Source organism: Sturnira hondurensis, unplaced genomic scaffold, assembly GCF_014824575.4.
Source record: "Sturnira hondurensis isolate 20B ecotype Veracruz unplaced genomic scaffold, ASM1482457v3 Scaffold0022215, whole genome shotgun sequence".
Taxonomy (NCBI): Eukaryota; Metazoa; Chordata; class Mammalia; order Chiroptera; family Phyllostomidae; genus Sturnira; species Sturnira hondurensis.
This window is the reverse complement of record NW_028094846.1, coordinates 9,211,760-9,228,941: the sequence shown is the minus strand read 5'-3', so window position 1 is coordinate 9,228,941 and position 17,182 is coordinate 9,211,760. Positions and strand designations below refer to the sequence as shown.

At 43.9% G+C, this 17,182-nt stretch overlaps 1 protein-coding gene across 1 annotated transcript in view; it reads right to left on the bottom strand.

Moving 5' to 3' along the window:
* Window positions 1-16,824, bottom strand: part of SOAT1 (sterol O-acyltransferase 1) — a 46,087-nt gene extending 29,263 nt beyond the window's left edge. The window contains exons 1-2 of the mRNA XM_037035037.1: window positions 16,642-16,824; window positions 5,538-5,660 (exon numbers count right to left, since the gene is read on the bottom strand). Of these exons, the coding sequence (XP_036890932.1) occupies window positions 5,538-5,652 (115 nt within the window). The 5' untranslated portion in view covers window positions 5,653-5,660; window positions 16,642-16,824. The remainder of the gene's footprint in view (window positions 1-5,537; window positions 5,661-16,641) is intronic.
* Window positions 16,825-17,182: the final 358 nt, after the last annotated feature.

Genomic DNA, 17,182 nt, shown 5'->3' with positions numbered 1-17,182 from the left:
TCCTAGGAAAAAAAGGAGAATAGGAGAAACCCTTTATGACCATGGGCTTGGCAATGACTTCCTGGACATGACACCAAAAGTACAGGCAATAAATGCAGAAACAGACACATGGAATCATTTCAAATTTAAAAACTTCTATCTATGCATGAAACGGCACAAGCAATAGAGCGAAAAAGCAACCTATGGAATGAGAGATAATATTGGTAAGTCATCTGTTTGATAACAATTTCGTTTCCAGAACATAACCCCTACAACTTAACTCAAGAACTCCTACAACTCAACAACAAACAACAATTAACTCAACTAAAAAATGGCCAAAGGACATACATAGGCAGTTCTCCGAAGAAGATACACAAATGGTCAGCAGGTGTATGAAAAGGTGTTTAACATCCTGAGTCATTGGAGAAATGCAAATGAAGTACCACCCCATACCAGTGAGGATGGCTACTATTTAAAGTAATTATCACCACAAGTGTCGGTCAGGACGTGGTGAAACTGCACCCCTTACGCACAACTGGTGCGATTCTAAAACAGTGCAGCCTCCATGGGAACCAACACGCCAACTCCTTAAAATATGAAAACGAGAACTACCACCCAATCCGGCAACCCCACTTCTGGGTATTTATCCAAAAGAACAGAAAGCGGCCTCAAAAAGATACCTGTATACCAATGTTCATAACAGCAGCATTTTTCACAATAGCCAAGAAGTGGAAGCACCGCAGAAGCCCACCAATGGACCAAAGGGGTAAAGAAATGTATCACAGGCACGAGACGGAGTATTATTCAGCCTGAAGCAAGAGGGAAAGCTTGCCGCACGCTACAGCACACACAAACCTTGAAGACGTGATGCTGAGTGAACTAAGCCAGTATCATTCCACTTATATGAGGCATCTAAAGTAGCCAAATTCATTTCCCGGAGGTGGGGAAATGAGGAGTTCTTTAATGGAAACAGTATCAGTTTTGCAAGATGATAAAGTTCTACAGATCTGTTGAATAACAGTGTGAATCTACTTAACACTAATAGCCATCACTGTAGACAACCCACACAACCAAATGATAATAACAGATACAAAATGTAGTCAGAATACCCACACAATGCAGTATCAAGGTAAGTGATACCTGCCGAAGCATGGGAAACAGTGCGCTCTGTGAAAAAAGCCAGACTCGAAAGAGCACATATTCAATGATTCCCATTATGTAAAATGCCCAGAACAGGCAAATCCAAAGTGACAGGAAACAGACGAGTAGTTAGTTGCCAGGGCTGGGAGAAGGTGAGCGTGGAGAGTGACTGTTAAAGGGCATAGGGTTCCTTTTGGAGATGATACAAATGTTCTGTAATTAAACAATGATGATAATTCATTAGGCCAATAGTTTCTATTGCCTGGCGTGAACAATGCCAACTTGAAAAGCAAGCTGCTCTCAACACCTGCCAGTTCACCCAGAGAGGGGTGGGCCTCTGTCACCTGAAAGGAATGTTCTTCCAAAGAAGGTCCATTAAGTAAGTCATTACTGCCTTGGAATGTGCAGCTCTTAACCACCTGGCCACAAGTCACCTGTGCTTCTTCCTGGAGGCTTGTATATGGAGCCCTCAGGCCCTTCCCGTGCAGCGAATGGAGATCCACCCTCTCGCTGGCGTCCCTCGCCCTGCCGTGTTCTGCTTCTCTCGCTTTGTTTAGTTCCAGCTGTCGGCCTCTTCCTTTGGTCTCCAACACGCCGCAGGGAATTTCCCCTACTCGATTGTAAAATGCAGTGAATGCACTGACAACCAGTGAGTTATACAGCTTACAACGGTGAACCTCATGGTTTGTAAATTATTTCAATTTAAAAAAATAAATGGAAGGAAAAAACAGCCAGAGGAGAAGAGAGCAGAAAACAGGATCAAGGAGAGGAAAGAAAACAAGGAGGAGAAAAGGATAGAGAAAGAACTCAGACCAACCTCTACTCAAATCATATTTCCACATTCAGGGTAAAGACAGAACTGGTAAATGGCAAGACACTTGGTCTTGACAAGATTCTCAATTTTAGCTTTTCCCATAAAGTTATACAGGGTCCTCATTTCCACTTACTTCTAGAAGAAACGATTCCACAGCATATAATGAGATACAAATCAGAAAGAAGAGAAATGACAGGTACACTGTCACGAAAAGACAGAGTAGGAAGAAATAATATTTTTAAAATTTAAAAAGGCAAAAAAAGAAAAATTAAATATAGTAACAACAAAAACACATAAGAATAATTTTAAGGTAAATGTTGCAATCCAGTACAATGTATCAAAATAACTTCTTTAAAATACCATTCTTTAACCCATCAATTCCTCTGGAGGCATCTGACAAATACGTAGAGACAGTCATTACCACTTCTTTATGGCAGAAAAAAAGAAACAGCTTAAATATTCATTGGAGAAAGAAGTACATTTTGTACATGACGTGTATAAAATACTTCACAGACACTCATCTATTACTTGATAAAGGGATGGCGTCTACAATGTGTCAGAGACTCCAGTTACTGAACAACATGTAAAATATTCTATTTGTGTAAAATGTTACTCATCTATGGAAATTACATGTCTCTGGAAGGACATATTTCTCAATGACAGAATTTGAAGTCATTTCTGCTTTCTTTTTTCTGTTTTGTAAATTGCGGATTAACTGAACACTTTACTATATGTACATCATAGCACATTACAAGCTTTTTTTTATTAGCACATATTACTTTTAAAGTCAGGTAATAATGAGTTCCAATTTAGACAAAAAGTTATCTTCAGAACTGGTATTATTTCAAACAAATGCAACAAAATATAAGAAAGCTAATTAATCATAATTTCACCTAATAGGCACTGGATAAGCTAAGCATACTTTTGTGAAAATGGGAACCACATACTGTAGTCACTATAATGGCCACTATTAATTCAATAACCCAAAGTTTGAGTAATCATACAATTTACCAAACAAACTGGGGCACTTCTGAGAAAGCAAGGAAACACTGTAAAGAATTACGCTGGACATGGGTAAAAACTGCGACTAACCTAAACAAATTAGGACATATGGTCATTTTACCCATAAGTCACTAGAATCATAAACCACAGAATAAGAACTCAAGAATTCTGTACACCGAGTTTAATGAGAAAGTCCTCGGGGTCATACCAAAGCGATACATCACAAGGCAGTTCTAGTTGAGTCCGAGGTCTTGACATCAGCGGTTCTCAACTAGCAATGCCTGTCAGCATGTCCAGGAGGCTTTTCCACCCTTAACATTCCTGGACCCTCCCCTGAGATTCTAATGCAGTAGATTTATAATGGGGTCCAGGAGCTGTTTTTGATTGTTGGTTACTTTTCATTTTTGAGGTAATTCTCAGGCACACACCCTTTGATGGTTAACTTTCAGTGTGACCCCCTTAAGGGAAGCCCCAGGTAGCTGGGTGTGCCTGCAAGGGTGAGCTCAGAAGAGATAAGCAGTTGAATCAGCAGACTGCGTGAAAAGCACCCCTCCAAGGCAGAGGGCCTGAAGACAATGAAAGACAAAGAACAATAGGTTCTCTAGCTAGAACTGCCCTCTGGCAATGGCGATTTCTCAGGCTTTGGGACTGAGACTTAGACCCTGACCTCTGATTCCGGGGACTCCGGACTTCAGGTTTAGGCCAGAACAATGCAGATCGCTAAGGTTAGGCTCTCCTGGGCCTCCTGTTTGCAGAGAGACTATGGGACTTCCCAGCCCCCATCTGAGCCAATCCCTCATAATATATCGTTCTCTGTATGTACATATGTCTTATTGGTTCTATTTCTCTGAAAGCCCCTGACTAATACAAACCCCAAATGAAAACAGCCACTGAGATGCGTGTCTCAAACTCTAACCTGCATATGAATCACCTGGAATGTTACTAAAACAAAATTTTAGTCAATAAACATGGGATGGGACATTTCTAATAAGCTACTAGGTGGTGCAGATGTCTCTGGTCCTGGGTGGGAGGGCACATTAACTGGCACAGCCTGGGGACCTCTGAGGCCTTAAAACTAAGGGCCACATTTTACTCATCTGCTAATTCCCCCAACTGAACAAATGTCTAAGTAAGCAGAGAAACATATTCTACTTCCAGATCAGCATTATTTAACACTAAACTGAGGAGGAGGCCATACTTGATTCAAGCTAAAAATTCAATCTTTAACATCTGCACTAAAATCTGGAACGATTAAAATTTAATGAACTAAAACAACAGAGTACTAAAAATACATAGAAATTAGAGTAACTTACACATTTTTTTTAAAACTGGGACGCAAAGAGAAAATTGTATCTGGCGACAGAAAGTTTCAATGAAAAGTAATTTTTCTGTCTCTAGGACAAACAAAATGCCACCCAGTGGCAGTCCCTCAATCACGAAAGAGATGTTTCTCTCCAGTGCTGGCTGCAATTTCACACTTTTTTTCACACTAAAACTAGCCCACATGCAACACAAACATTTCATAAATAGCTAATTAAGAGTACAGAACTCAATAAACTTCATTATGCAAATTTAAGCAAACATTTCTGGGGATCAAGTTGCTGATATTTACAATTGAATTTAAGTAGGAAAAGCTAAAGATTGTTTTTTGAAGAAGGCCAGGATGTCAGACAACTTGTCTCAAACTTCCACACCCACTTGTTAACCAAACAAGCCTCAGACTTTCAAATCCTTGTTGAAATGAAACCTACACAAATGTCACTGCAAAAATAAATAGCCTGATGCAATAGATGGCACCAGTTGGAGCTGCGTTTACAGGTCTATCAATCTTACATACAAACCTTGACCTTCAGAACAAGCACTGTGTCATACTCATTTTGGTACTCATGTGTTCGACAGACTTGGATATAAGAATAAAACTTCCGAATCTCTCTAGCTTTCCCAAGATTTATAGCCTTGTACTGAGCTAGGCTGTTTATCCTGATTATTATTCTTGTTACACTCATTACATCTATTAAAAGAGTAATTAGTAGCACTTATTCATAACAATCCAATTATGTTCATCGCAGAGGGAGGGACGAGAACGCCCACTTAACTCAGAGCTCCCTGTGGACAAACACATTTGCACTATCGGCGTATGTGCGCCCCAGCACCTAGAGGGCACCAATAGAGACTGGTAGTTTAGGTGGTTGAAGGAATGAACAAATGGATGAACTGTGTCCAAAACACAGCAGATAATCCCAAATAAATTCATTGAATTTATTAAGAAGAAAGCGTATTTCCTAATTTGTTCATTACATGAAAGTCTATGTAATATAAATCCTATGTTAAAGTGTACATTGCAAACCCCACTTACAGCCAAAGCTCGCCTCTATGAGATGTGCCGAGTCACCAGCAGTATCCGAGGTGGCTGTGACTGACGATTCAACCCGTGTTCCTTTATATCCTTTGTATCAGTGTATTTTTCTCTTGTGCATCGTCACAGCGCCGGCCAGCATAGCCATGTCTGACGGAGCCAGAGATGCCAACCCTGTTCTAGGACCGCGAATCTGTTCTCTCTTTCACTAATTCACCTCAACAAGATAACAAATAAAAGCCTCACCATTTGCAGGTGTCTCTAGGGACTGCTGCGTAGGGTTTCCCTGGTCTTCCGTTTCTTCCAGATTCTCGCTGGACTTTGACAGCCGTTTTCTTAGAGACATGTCTTCGCCTACCATTGTGCTATCTAGGAAAGAAGATGTAAAAATGTTTGAACTGGGCATCTGGTTTGGGCAGATTACATGATTTCACCATATTAGAGGAGGTAAAAAATGATGGTATCTTCTCTTCCTTTTGTTTTACTTTGATCACGTTTAAGAATTTTCCGAGTACAAGACACTACAACAAATGCAAAGAAATTAGTCCCCTGAAAGTAACTGACTGGTTTCAAAGGCTCTTAGGTAAACATAGGCCTCATTCTTAAAGAACAGTTTCACTGAACCAACAAGGCATAATTACATGAAGTAAGACTTCAATAACCAAAGGTAAGTACAAAGATGCCACAAGGTAGAGTCCAATTAGTCAGGTCAATGGTGAAGACACTGTATCTGGGCCCAGTCTTGAAGGATGAGAACAGGGCACTCGTGAGTAAGAAGGGGTTAGAAAGAGATCCTCAGAAGCCCTGTTCAAGGGACCACAGCGGATCGGGACTACCTCTCCAGAGGGCAAGGAATGAGCTCTCGTTGAGGATCTGCTAAGTACTCTGCTGGGTGCTTTCTGCTTCCCCATCTAATCTTCATAGCAACTCTGCAAAAAAGATGCTACTATTCCCAGATCACACAGGAGAAAAAACAAGGCCCAAAGCACTTACTGGCGGTGCCCCCCCCCCGCCCCCGCCCCAGGAGTATGCAACCTGCAGTTGCACAAGTTGGGTTTGTCAGGAATGCGCAGCATGGGAAACTGCGGGGCGACTCAGTAAGAGAGCATTAGAAACGACTTACTTAGGATCGGGGACCTGGCTAGGTGATTTTGGGGGAGAGTCCAAGGAGGCAGAGGTTCACTGTGGTTTGGTGCTGTCAGAAAGCCAAGGCAAGTCTATGGCTGAGTTGCCCAACCAATCTCTATGGGAAAGCCCCTAGAGGGGGGCTGGTGCTGAACTGGCAAAGCAGAAACCATCGAGGACGTTAGTCTGGGGAGGAGGATGCTAGAAATTTTGTGACTTGGACAATGTTCAGGTTTTGTCTGAGTTCAGACGCAATGATGGCATGTACTTGTTTTTGTCTTGATCCACTGTGGTCACAGAATGGCTTTTTCTGGTATGATGGTCAGTGAAATTGTTTGTGCTCAATAAAACACCGAGAATGAGCTTTAGGTGCCAGGCTGTCTGGCAGCAATACCACGGCCTCCTGACAGCCCCGGTGCAGCTCCCAGGAGCCCAGGGCCGCCTTCCTCCCACCACTGCAGTAACCGGCTGGGTTTGAGCCCAGAGCCCACGGGAACTACACACACCATTACTTCCATTTTTTAAAAACTGATAATACAGAAATATGATGGGGGGAAGACTAGAAAAGAGAGCTGGAATCAAACTGTAAAGACCTAAGAAATTAGGACGTTCCTCCAGTTAGGCGGTGGTGAGCCATTTTAAGAACCAAAAACTATGATTCAAGTCGAACTTTGGACAGCTCAGTGTCAAGACAGAATGAGGCTGACTCCAAAGCCATGTTTTACATTGTATGAAGTTCCCATTAGTGTGGAGCAAAAAGAAAAATAATAGGATACTCACTATGTTATGTTTAAAGCTACAGATTTTTAAATTCTATTGTACTCTTTCTAAGCTTTTCGGTTAAAATGTCCTGTTCTGTACGAAGTGTAGTACCTGGTGAGTTTGAGTGTTTACTTAAATATCACTGCTTGGCAAAGTAAAAATCTGACAAATATGGATCAGTCTCCTCCTAATGTTTTCTTCTGAAATTGAACAAATGAAATAATTATGGAAGCGTGGGTGTGTATGCCCAGTAGAAATTTTAGGAAACCAGTAAGATCCAATTAAGAGGAACCTAGGAAAGAGGTCAAGGCAACCAACAAATTTGTATGTCATTTGTGTGACAGTGACAGAGGAAGCCAGAAGATCTAATTCTTCATCAGAAGAGATCAGAAAGGTGAGAACAGACAACTGACCTCTGAGGGATGCCCTCAAAGTAAGACATCAAGAAGTAGAAACCAGGGAAGAAAATAAGAGAGAGAGAAAGATGCAGAAAGAACCAAGGCATTTCAAAAAGGGAGAAATTATATAGGGGATAAAGTGGATTAAGAACAGAGACTCCACTTTCGAGTGCTCATGTGCGTTACACATGTATGATACAGTTTCATCTCAATAAGATCTTTAAGGTAGGTCCTCTCATTTTATTCCTCCAGTAACGTCTTTGGTCACCCTGTCTTTTACCACACTCTTCCCTGTCTCTAGAAAGCCCACCTTCTTCTTCCCGCTCCTTACCTGGCTAACCCACCCACCGTCCGAGCAAGAGCACAGCCACAGCTGCGGGATCCGCAGCAGCAACGGCAGCTTTGACTGAGCGAGCCCCTACTGTGTCCCTACCCGACTTGTGCTGCTAAGTCCTCTACCTGTTGTTCTTAAACCTTTACAAACTTAGAATGTGGGTATGATCCTCATTTTACGGATGAGGAAAGTATAGGTTGGAGCAGTGACTTCACTGGCCCCACGTCCTAGACTCTCCCACAGCAGAACTGGGACTCAAAACCGGAACTGTCGGACTCCACAGCCTCTCCTGTAACCGCCGACTTGCGTCCTCTGCCAAGGTTCCTTTGACCCACCACCTGTCGCCTCACGTTCCTCAGTACTCCCCCTGACGCTGTGAATCCTATCACACTTACTACCACACTCAGAGAGCCACACTGCTCCCTCCACACTAGCGCAAGCTTCTCAGAGATGGGGACTACATGGTGTCCACTCCTTGAAGACCCCAAACCTAGCGGGGAGTCTCGGGAGCAGAAAAGGCATGCATTAGTGCAGGAAGTGGATGTATCAGCACTACCACAATCAGTTATTCTAAGTAAAAGGATACAGAGCTCTAAACTTAGAGAATCAAGAGGAAACTCTATGTTGGGACGCAGCCAGTGCACATCATCTTTACTGGTAACAGCTTTGCACATCCTACTCAACAGTAAGACCTACACCAACGGAACTTCACTGGGGCTGGATGGTCCCCAGGACTCCTAAAAGTACACAAAAACTACTCCAAATACTTCAGTAACGGAAAGAAACAATTCTACATTTATCAGAAAAAGTGACTAACACAGGCGAATGAAAACAATCACTTTGTTTTTGGCCGAGACTATCAACTCAGTGAGAAATCAGTAATCTCATGCTGATTAAAAGCTCTACTTAAGAGGTAAAAAATACTTAATAAACCAAGTTTGATAAATAACTGATATTTAACAGGAAAAAAATAAGCCTGGGTATTCTGTAGAAGAATTAAATCCTTAGTCATGAAACTAGGAAACATCGGCCTGATCCAGAGAACAAAGCCTATGTCCAAAGCTAAAACACAGGCACTGAGTTTGCACAATCACACTGCCATAATTTAATCTATTGGAGAGGGGAGCCAAAGAAGAAAACACTAATGTAACAACACCTTTTTGTCATAGCCTACACTAATGTCGTTGACCTCAAACTCCTCCATTAGCAGCAACAAGTGAGAACTGCAACACAGTGGAAAAGCACAGGGTTTGGTATCAGAACACAGCAGTTTACAACTCTGCTCCGTCACGTCAGTAAACCCTCCAACCTTTCTGAATCTGTTCATCCAGAAAATGAAGATAGCTACTACTGCAGTTTATCATCACAGAAAAGTAAGATAGTACACACTATAGTACCAACATTTAATTAACAACAAAGTGTAAAGAATAAAGTGATCTGCCCTGCCTGCTGTGGCTCGGTGGATTGAGTGCTGGCCTGCGAACCAAAGGGTTGCCGGTTCGATTCCTAGTCAGGGCACATGCCTGGGTTGTGGGCCAGGTTCTCCAGTGGGGGGCACGCAAGAGGCAGTCACATATTGATGTTTCTCTCCTTCTTTTTCTCCCTCCCTTCCCCTCTGTCTAAAAACAAATAAATAAAAACGTTTTAAAAAATGTTAAAGAATCAAGTGATCTTTCTTAACACACACACACTTCCTGTATGCTAAGTGACAGAGTCAAACACCAAGCCGTGTCACCCCTCAATGCCTCCTGTTTGCTCCATGATGTACGAGAGGAGGGTAAACAAAGTGCTACAATCGCACACTTCCTCCAGGGCAGCTCAAACGCCACGTGGTTTCCAAGGTAATATTAACATTTTACTGTTGTCGGATGTTAGGAAGGACAACTATTACTTAGAGTGGCTCACCTCAATTCCGACCAGAGGCTCGGGCCATGCAGGTGGTCAAATCCCGAGATGATCTCTGCACTGAGCTCCTCCCGCCCTGCATCTGAACTAATGGTATGGAGGTGTTATGCCAAATTCGGAGGCAAATTATAGCAGTTCTCAGCTCGACTGTTCCCTCTCTAGACAGACGGACCATTCTGGCCTCTGTGTGGAGAGCAGACCATGAGGTCAAGAGCACAAGCGAGAGACCAGTGAGCAGACCACCGCACTCACTCGGGTGAGGGATCAGGAGAGCTGACTTTTTGACTGCTCATCTAAAATAGGACTGAGTCTACCTGCTTACCAATCTGGACACTCGCTAGGCAAACTACCTGCGCTGTTGCTGAGTCACAGATTCAAACTGTAATCAATGCTCAACGTGTCTCTGTGCTAACGTGGACCACTGCCCTTATGGGAGGTGTACCACAATTAACACAGGACCTGGGAGGGGGGTATCCTGCCTGCTTCCTATTATCCCCAGGTCCTGTTCCTCCCCCCAGCCAGATTATCACATCGGATACCTCTCCTATGGCAAGTATGTGCGGTCTTCCTGGTCACTCCCCTCATTCACTGAGGGGTGAATACCTCACTCACTCACTCTCCCCTCTCACTAATTCTTCCACACTTGTTTTACATCAGTCCATGTACAGACCCATCCCACACCCTGGCCTCCAATCTCCCCGACTTCCTCCGGTCTCAAACAAGCCGTTCCTATGTCCCAGTCACACCTTCCCCTAGGATGCACTGTTACCAATAACTGTGCCATGCCCGTAATTCCAACTTCCGGCACCGAATCCTCGGAACACCACCCGTTCACTTACTCTGGGACCTCCACGCCAATTCTTTGCTACCCTTCTCCCCTCACTGGCCCGCACTGCTCTGCGCTCTAGGCTCATATCCAAACGCCTACTTGACGCCTTCATGTAGATGTGTCACAGGCATCTCAATTCAACATGACCAAAAGTAAACTACTGATGTCCCCTATTTCTTAACGTGGCACCCAGAGTAATCCTTTTAAAAGCTAAGTCAGAGCAAGTGACCTCTCTGCTCCAAGCCCTTCCTCACCACTGTCTAGGAACTCCTCCAAGACCCCACACTCACCTCCTGCCCCGCCCCCAGCACCCTCAACCACCTGCTACAACTGTCACTGGCTCTACGGTTGCTCTGGCCTTTTGCTATTTCTCAAGCAAGCCAAGCTCCTTCCCACGGACACCCTCAAAGCTTTCTCCTTCATTTCATTCACGTTCTCCACTCAAATGCCCCCTCCTCAGGGACTCCCCCACCCTCCTTACTAAAAATACCCTCGTACCCTGTCACCCTGCTTCATTTTCCTTCAAAGCACGTATCGCCCAATACATCACAGCACTTACTATCCATCTGCCCCACCAGACTGGAACCCCCAAGAAAAGTAGAATTTTGTCCAGTTCACCATTTTATCCAAGTATCCAGAACCATGCCTGGAATACAGTCCCCACTGAATACGCATTTGTTGAATGAATTAATAAACAGGTACCAAGCATTTTCACATATATTACGGAAATAAAACAATTGCCCTTCGCATGTCTGTGAAACCATCGTTAATGAAACCATCATTAAGGCTACTATAAGAGTTGGAACTGATGTTCACTTTTCCTTCTAACTTCACCTACTAACATACATTAAAAGATAAACATAAAACAGTTAATGAAGACCTTTACCTAGTCTGGGACCTAAGTTGTAGCTATACATGTGAAAATGATCTGCTCTAGAGCTTATGGCTTTCCATCAACACCTGCCACTCCAGACCCAACTCCACGCGTAACTGAGAGACTCTGGAAAGCGACTTGCTGACAATGCCAGGCCCGCAATCCATGGAAACCTCAAACACTGGAGAGGCTGCCCTCCTGGAAACAGTTCAAGTGACTAGTAAGTCCCCTTAGTGGGTACTCACTATTGGCTTCACTGTAGACCTCTGTGTACGCTGCCACCTTTAAATGCTAACAATAACCTTAAACTGGGGTGATCCCGTCCCCGTTTCCGAACAGAAAAAAGTAGTGACTGCCAGAAGCATAATTACAAACGACAACAAAGAAAGAAAACTTTAAAAACGTGGCAATCAACATTAAAAAAAGAGAGAACACACATAGGGGTTATGTTACTGTTGTTGTTGGTTTTGTGTGGTCACAGGAGCTGTGTTCCTTATGTGTCCCCCTTGGCTGAGGTTCATGCTCTGGTGACCTTGGCACATCTTGAAAAGGCTGTGGAAGTTTAAACATAAAAGGCAAAGCCCCGGCTGGGTGGTTCAAACTGTCCCCCACACAGAAGGTCTGCAGGTTCGGCTCCATGGGGGTGTGTGAGGGAGACTGTGCAAGACGCTGGCGATCCATTTTCTCTCCCCCTGCCCCCCGCTCTAAAGTCAGTGACTGTGTCTCAGGTGAGGATTTAAAAACAAAAGTAAATAAATAAATTAATTAAATTTAAAAAACATAGAAGGCAAGGCAATTTGCACCATTTTTTTTAAACCTCCTAACACTTAAAAGATATGTGCCAATCAATCATCTGTGTGATTCCACTCAATCCACTGAGCTACACCAGCCAGGGCTCAATTATCTGAAAATAAAACTCATGTATGTTGAGCACATCTTTCTTCAATGTCAGGTGAATGTGCTATAGTAATGGAGTTCTACCCCTGTAAAGTGTACACACACACACACCACATACACATTGAATGTGTCAAGAGAAGGGATAACTAACGATTTAGGGAAGTCAAACAAGTCCTCATGGAGGAGGTGACACTGGAGCCAGAGTTGAAAGAAGAAACAGAAGTTTGCCAGGCACAAACGCAGGATGGGGAGAGAGCACACTGTATGGAAGAGCATGAACGAGTACAGACCTTGTTCATGTTTCAGTGACCTTGGCACATCTTTAAAAGACTGTGGCAGTTTCAACACAGAAGGCAAAGCCATTTGCCTAAGATTTTTCCCAAGCATTATTTCAAGGACTTCACTGACGTCAATGTGCGCCAGGCCCTGGGATACACAGATTCCATGCCCTCTGGAAGCGAAAATCTCGTGGGCAAAAGACGAAAACGTGACTATAACACCCAATGGTATTATTACAGAAGAGTAGCTGACGTATCAGAGTAGGAAGGGAATTCAGCCTGCTGGCCACATGAGCTCAGGGACAATTCGAAAAGGTTTCCTGGAGAAGGGAGAACTTACTTTAAAGGAAAAGAAGGAATAAGGCTGAGCACGGGGTATACGGAAGGGCAAGGACAAAAGGCCAAGAACCCATAGGAGCCACACCAGGCAGCCTGGAACGTAACACACAAACGAGGAGCTGGGAGAGTTTTTAGACAACAGGGTGACTTGATATTTGCTGTTGAGTAAGATGACTCAGGTGGCAGCCTGGCAGATGTGCCTGAGAAAGGAGATATTGGCGGGGAGAACACGGAGCTCGTGAAGTAGGATACAGGCCTAAAGCAAGGCTCAAATGACAGGAGTTCACTAAGGAACAAAGGATTTCGTGAAGAAAGACGAGATAAGGGAGATAAATTTACGAACATTAAGTTGAGGTATCTATGAGCTACTCGGGTGGCCACATCCAGAAGGCAGCTGGACATACAGATCCCAAGTGAGTTTTCGAACTCAGCTAAGGCCACAGGTACGCCATTAAGCTAAGCAACTATAGAAGAGAAAGGAGTGGATAAGTTAACTATCACGTGCATGTGGATCAGCCAAGTGAGCATCACCAACAGGCAGACAAATATACAGTCTGGACTGAAGATGGAAATCTGGGATTCGCCTGTGTACGGGGCAGCAGCTGAGGCCAGCAACGCACAGGAAGGAGATATCCCAGGGAGATGGTAAATCAAGAGATTACCTAGGAAATAATAAAGCTAACATTAACCTTGCACTTATTTTGGCTCATTTAATCCTCACAACCACATAGGCAGTAGACAAGTACTATTATCTCATTCTACAGGTGGCTAAGCAGTTTTTCCAATATTATAAGGCAGTTAGGGAACAATAAAAAAGCAAGGCTAGGAAAGATTAGTGGAAAACCAGGAGCAATCAATGTTCAAAATCAAGTTAAACAATTCAAGAGGTAATCCATGACTGATACCATGGAAAATGTAAGTAGGACCAAAAAATGGAGAAAATAAAAACATGGGGAGCACATGGAATATTTCACAATTTGGGGACATTAATAGCTACAATTTCCTTTACTTCCACAGTTAGTTTCAGGAAGGGCAAAGAAATATATTGGATTGGGTTGCAAAATGAGTTGAGGAAGTGAAAACACTAATCATGAGACTAGTCTTGCAAGAGGTTTAGCAATAAACACGGGAGGCACTCACGTTTACCAAGTCAGTAATACTGTGCTGGACACCAGGGCAAGCACATCACACTTCACGTTTCCTTTTTAAAAGATGCAAAAGATTCGGAAACGCTGCAAAACTTTGTTCAAAGTCGCACAGCCAGTAAATGGCAGAGGAAAATTTACACCCAAGAGGACATAAAGCTAAATAACCACTTTCAAATATAACACACTGATTAACCAACGATTTCTTAAGAATCAAATCTGTCCATTATTTTGTAATGTTCGGTGTAACAATGGCATGTGTAACGTTAGTGTTTTGTAATGATAGCATCAAATTTGGCTCGTGGAAGTGTTAACCACCTACGTTGATTCCGTCTAATGCATTCTTTATTTTCAGTTATGGTATTCTTCATTCCTGACTGGTTTTTTTTACAAAAAAAAATTTAATTAAAAAAGAAAGTTAAACAAAATTCACCTGAATAAATCTAAAGATCTAATTGTCTTTATTAAGCAACTCAAGAATGTGGGCAACATCCCTGTCTGACAAACAAAAAGTTTTTATAGGCTGACAAAGGGTAGGACTAAGAAGTTAAAAGTGGATTATTTCAGGCAAGGATACCTTCCCGTAGGGGAAGGTGGGGGTCTTATCAGTTAGGCTGATTAAGATTCTTTTTCTGGGAGAGACTGAAATTGCAACTAGATCAGGTATTAAATCTAGGGTTGGGATCATAGCCCTGTGATTTTGTGTTTAACAAAAGCAAAACAAAGGGAATTGATCTGAGAAACAAACTTTAGCCTGCCTACAGTGTTCCTATGAATAAAGCTTCCAAAAGAACCTATAAATCTGTAAAATAAATATTGCGTGCTTACTCTCAGTGCTATATCACTCCCAGATTCAGTGGAGAGAAGAGAAATGCAGATAAATTTACAATCCAAAACAAAACTTCTCCCTGTTCCTTCTAAAAATAAGTGTGTGCCCTAATATAATCCCACAATATTTACACATCAAAGAACGAGGTCATTAAGTCAATTAGCAAAACTAGAGCACAAAGACTGCTTCTCTTATATCATTTATCCTAGGTGATAAATTCCAAAAATAAATTCATTAAAAATTTTTTCCATTTCCTTCCCAAAGGAAACAGGCACTCTTCCCTGGTCAGTATTTCTCATTAGAAAGTTCCTTCCTCTGCCGTCCAACTCATTCCTTCTCTCATTGTGCCAGGGTGCTGGGTAAGACTAGAAAACAGACAGAAATAAGATGGCCTACCCCAGCTTTCCTGAAATTTACATACCAGTACAGGAAACAAAGCCTCTAAGTAACTAACGCAGCTTGTTACAATGGATGGATAACTGCTGCGAAGCACAACAGAGTACTGGGATATTTCTGCGGATAAACTGAGGAACACACAGGAATTGAAAAAAGGGAGAGAACAGTGCCTAGGCGGTGGAGGACACCCTTAAAGACCAGGAGATAGGGAAAAGAAAAATGTTTTTCTTGGAACAAAAATAAAACCAGTGTAGTCGGAGCCCAGAGAGCCAGGAGGAAAGTGGCTCAAAGTCAACTGGAGTTAGGGTTTGGTCTTCACCCTAAGAGAAATGGGAGATCTTTGAGAGCTCTACGTGTGTGTGATGCATCAAGACAGGTACATTTTTTAATGGCTATTTCAGAGTTCATCCCAAAACCCATTCTCACACCCAGATAGCACGCAAGCTTCTTGAACACGTCATTCATCCATACCGTCCAACTTAGAGCAAGGGGGCGGGGGGGATGCTTCAAGTTGAATTCTGTGTCAAGGGAAAGGCAAGTACTCAAAAAAAAGTTTAAATAGATGGCAGCCACTTAAATATTAAGTGACCAATTAACTTAATCTACATAGAGAGACTATAGAGCTTATAGTTGTTTCTCCCTTACAAATAACTTCTAAATAGATATATCACTTAAACTGCCTGGTTATTAACATTAACTGCCTGGTTATTAAGAACAACAGAAACCTAGTTACATCCTAATATTTAAGATTAAATTATGAGCTTGATTAAAGGCTTTGGTGCCCAGGCAAGACGACTTTGATGTCTTGAAGAGCCATTTACCTCTTCGCACTTTTTTCCCCTATAAATCAATCAGAAGCTGACTTTCTGAGTGCATTTCTTTGTTTTGCTTGTTAAGGAATGAAACGTTTTCTAATTCGTAACTTTCTTTACTACCAGCCTGAGAGACACCACAGCACGCGTGACACACCAAACCAACCTCGAACCAAGGTTTAAAAGGCTACCAGTCACCCGGGGCCCCAATGGCAACTTTCCCGCCTTCTCCATCCCCCAAACTCCCCAGGACTCGAGGATGCTCCCCTCCCCGGATTCCGGGCCGCCTCCTCCGCCCCGTCGGCCCAGGACGAGGCCAAGGCCGCCGGGCCGGAGTTGCAGCCGCCACCTCCATCCCCTTCCTCCCCGGCCGGGGTGCTTGGACCCAGACGGGAAGTGTGGTGGGCGTCGGGAGAACGGACATTACCTGGAGCCGGAGCCCGGCAGCCGGGACGCCCGCTAGGCCGGCAGAGCCGGGAAGCTGCAGCAGCGCTAGGGGCAGAAAGGTCAGCTGCTGGCGACACTCCAGGTGTGGAAGTCCGCACCGCAGCCAGCCCCACGGCAGACGCAGATAAAGCGCTCGTCTCTACCCCTCCGCCCCCAGCCTCGCGGCCCGTTACGCAGCGTCACGCGCACAGTCCCCGCCCCCCCAGGATTTCATTGGTGGTCCCCGCAGCGACCAGGCTCCGCCCACCTCCCACGGCAGCCCCGCCCCTTCCCAGGCGCGAGGGTACTGCGTGCGAGAAGCTCCAGCTGGCCCTCGTCTCGGTGCGAGGGAAGCTTGCTGGGCCTGAGCAGGTCGTGACACCGGCGACAGCAGCTTGCTTTCCATATGTGCCCCAGCGATCCGAAGCGCGGCAGATACCAGACCGAGACAACTTCCTGCAAGTCCGGAACGGCACCCCGCGTAGTCGCACGAGGCCGGAGAGACTTGTGCCTCTCCCAAAGATCTGCAGAAGCTGCTTCTG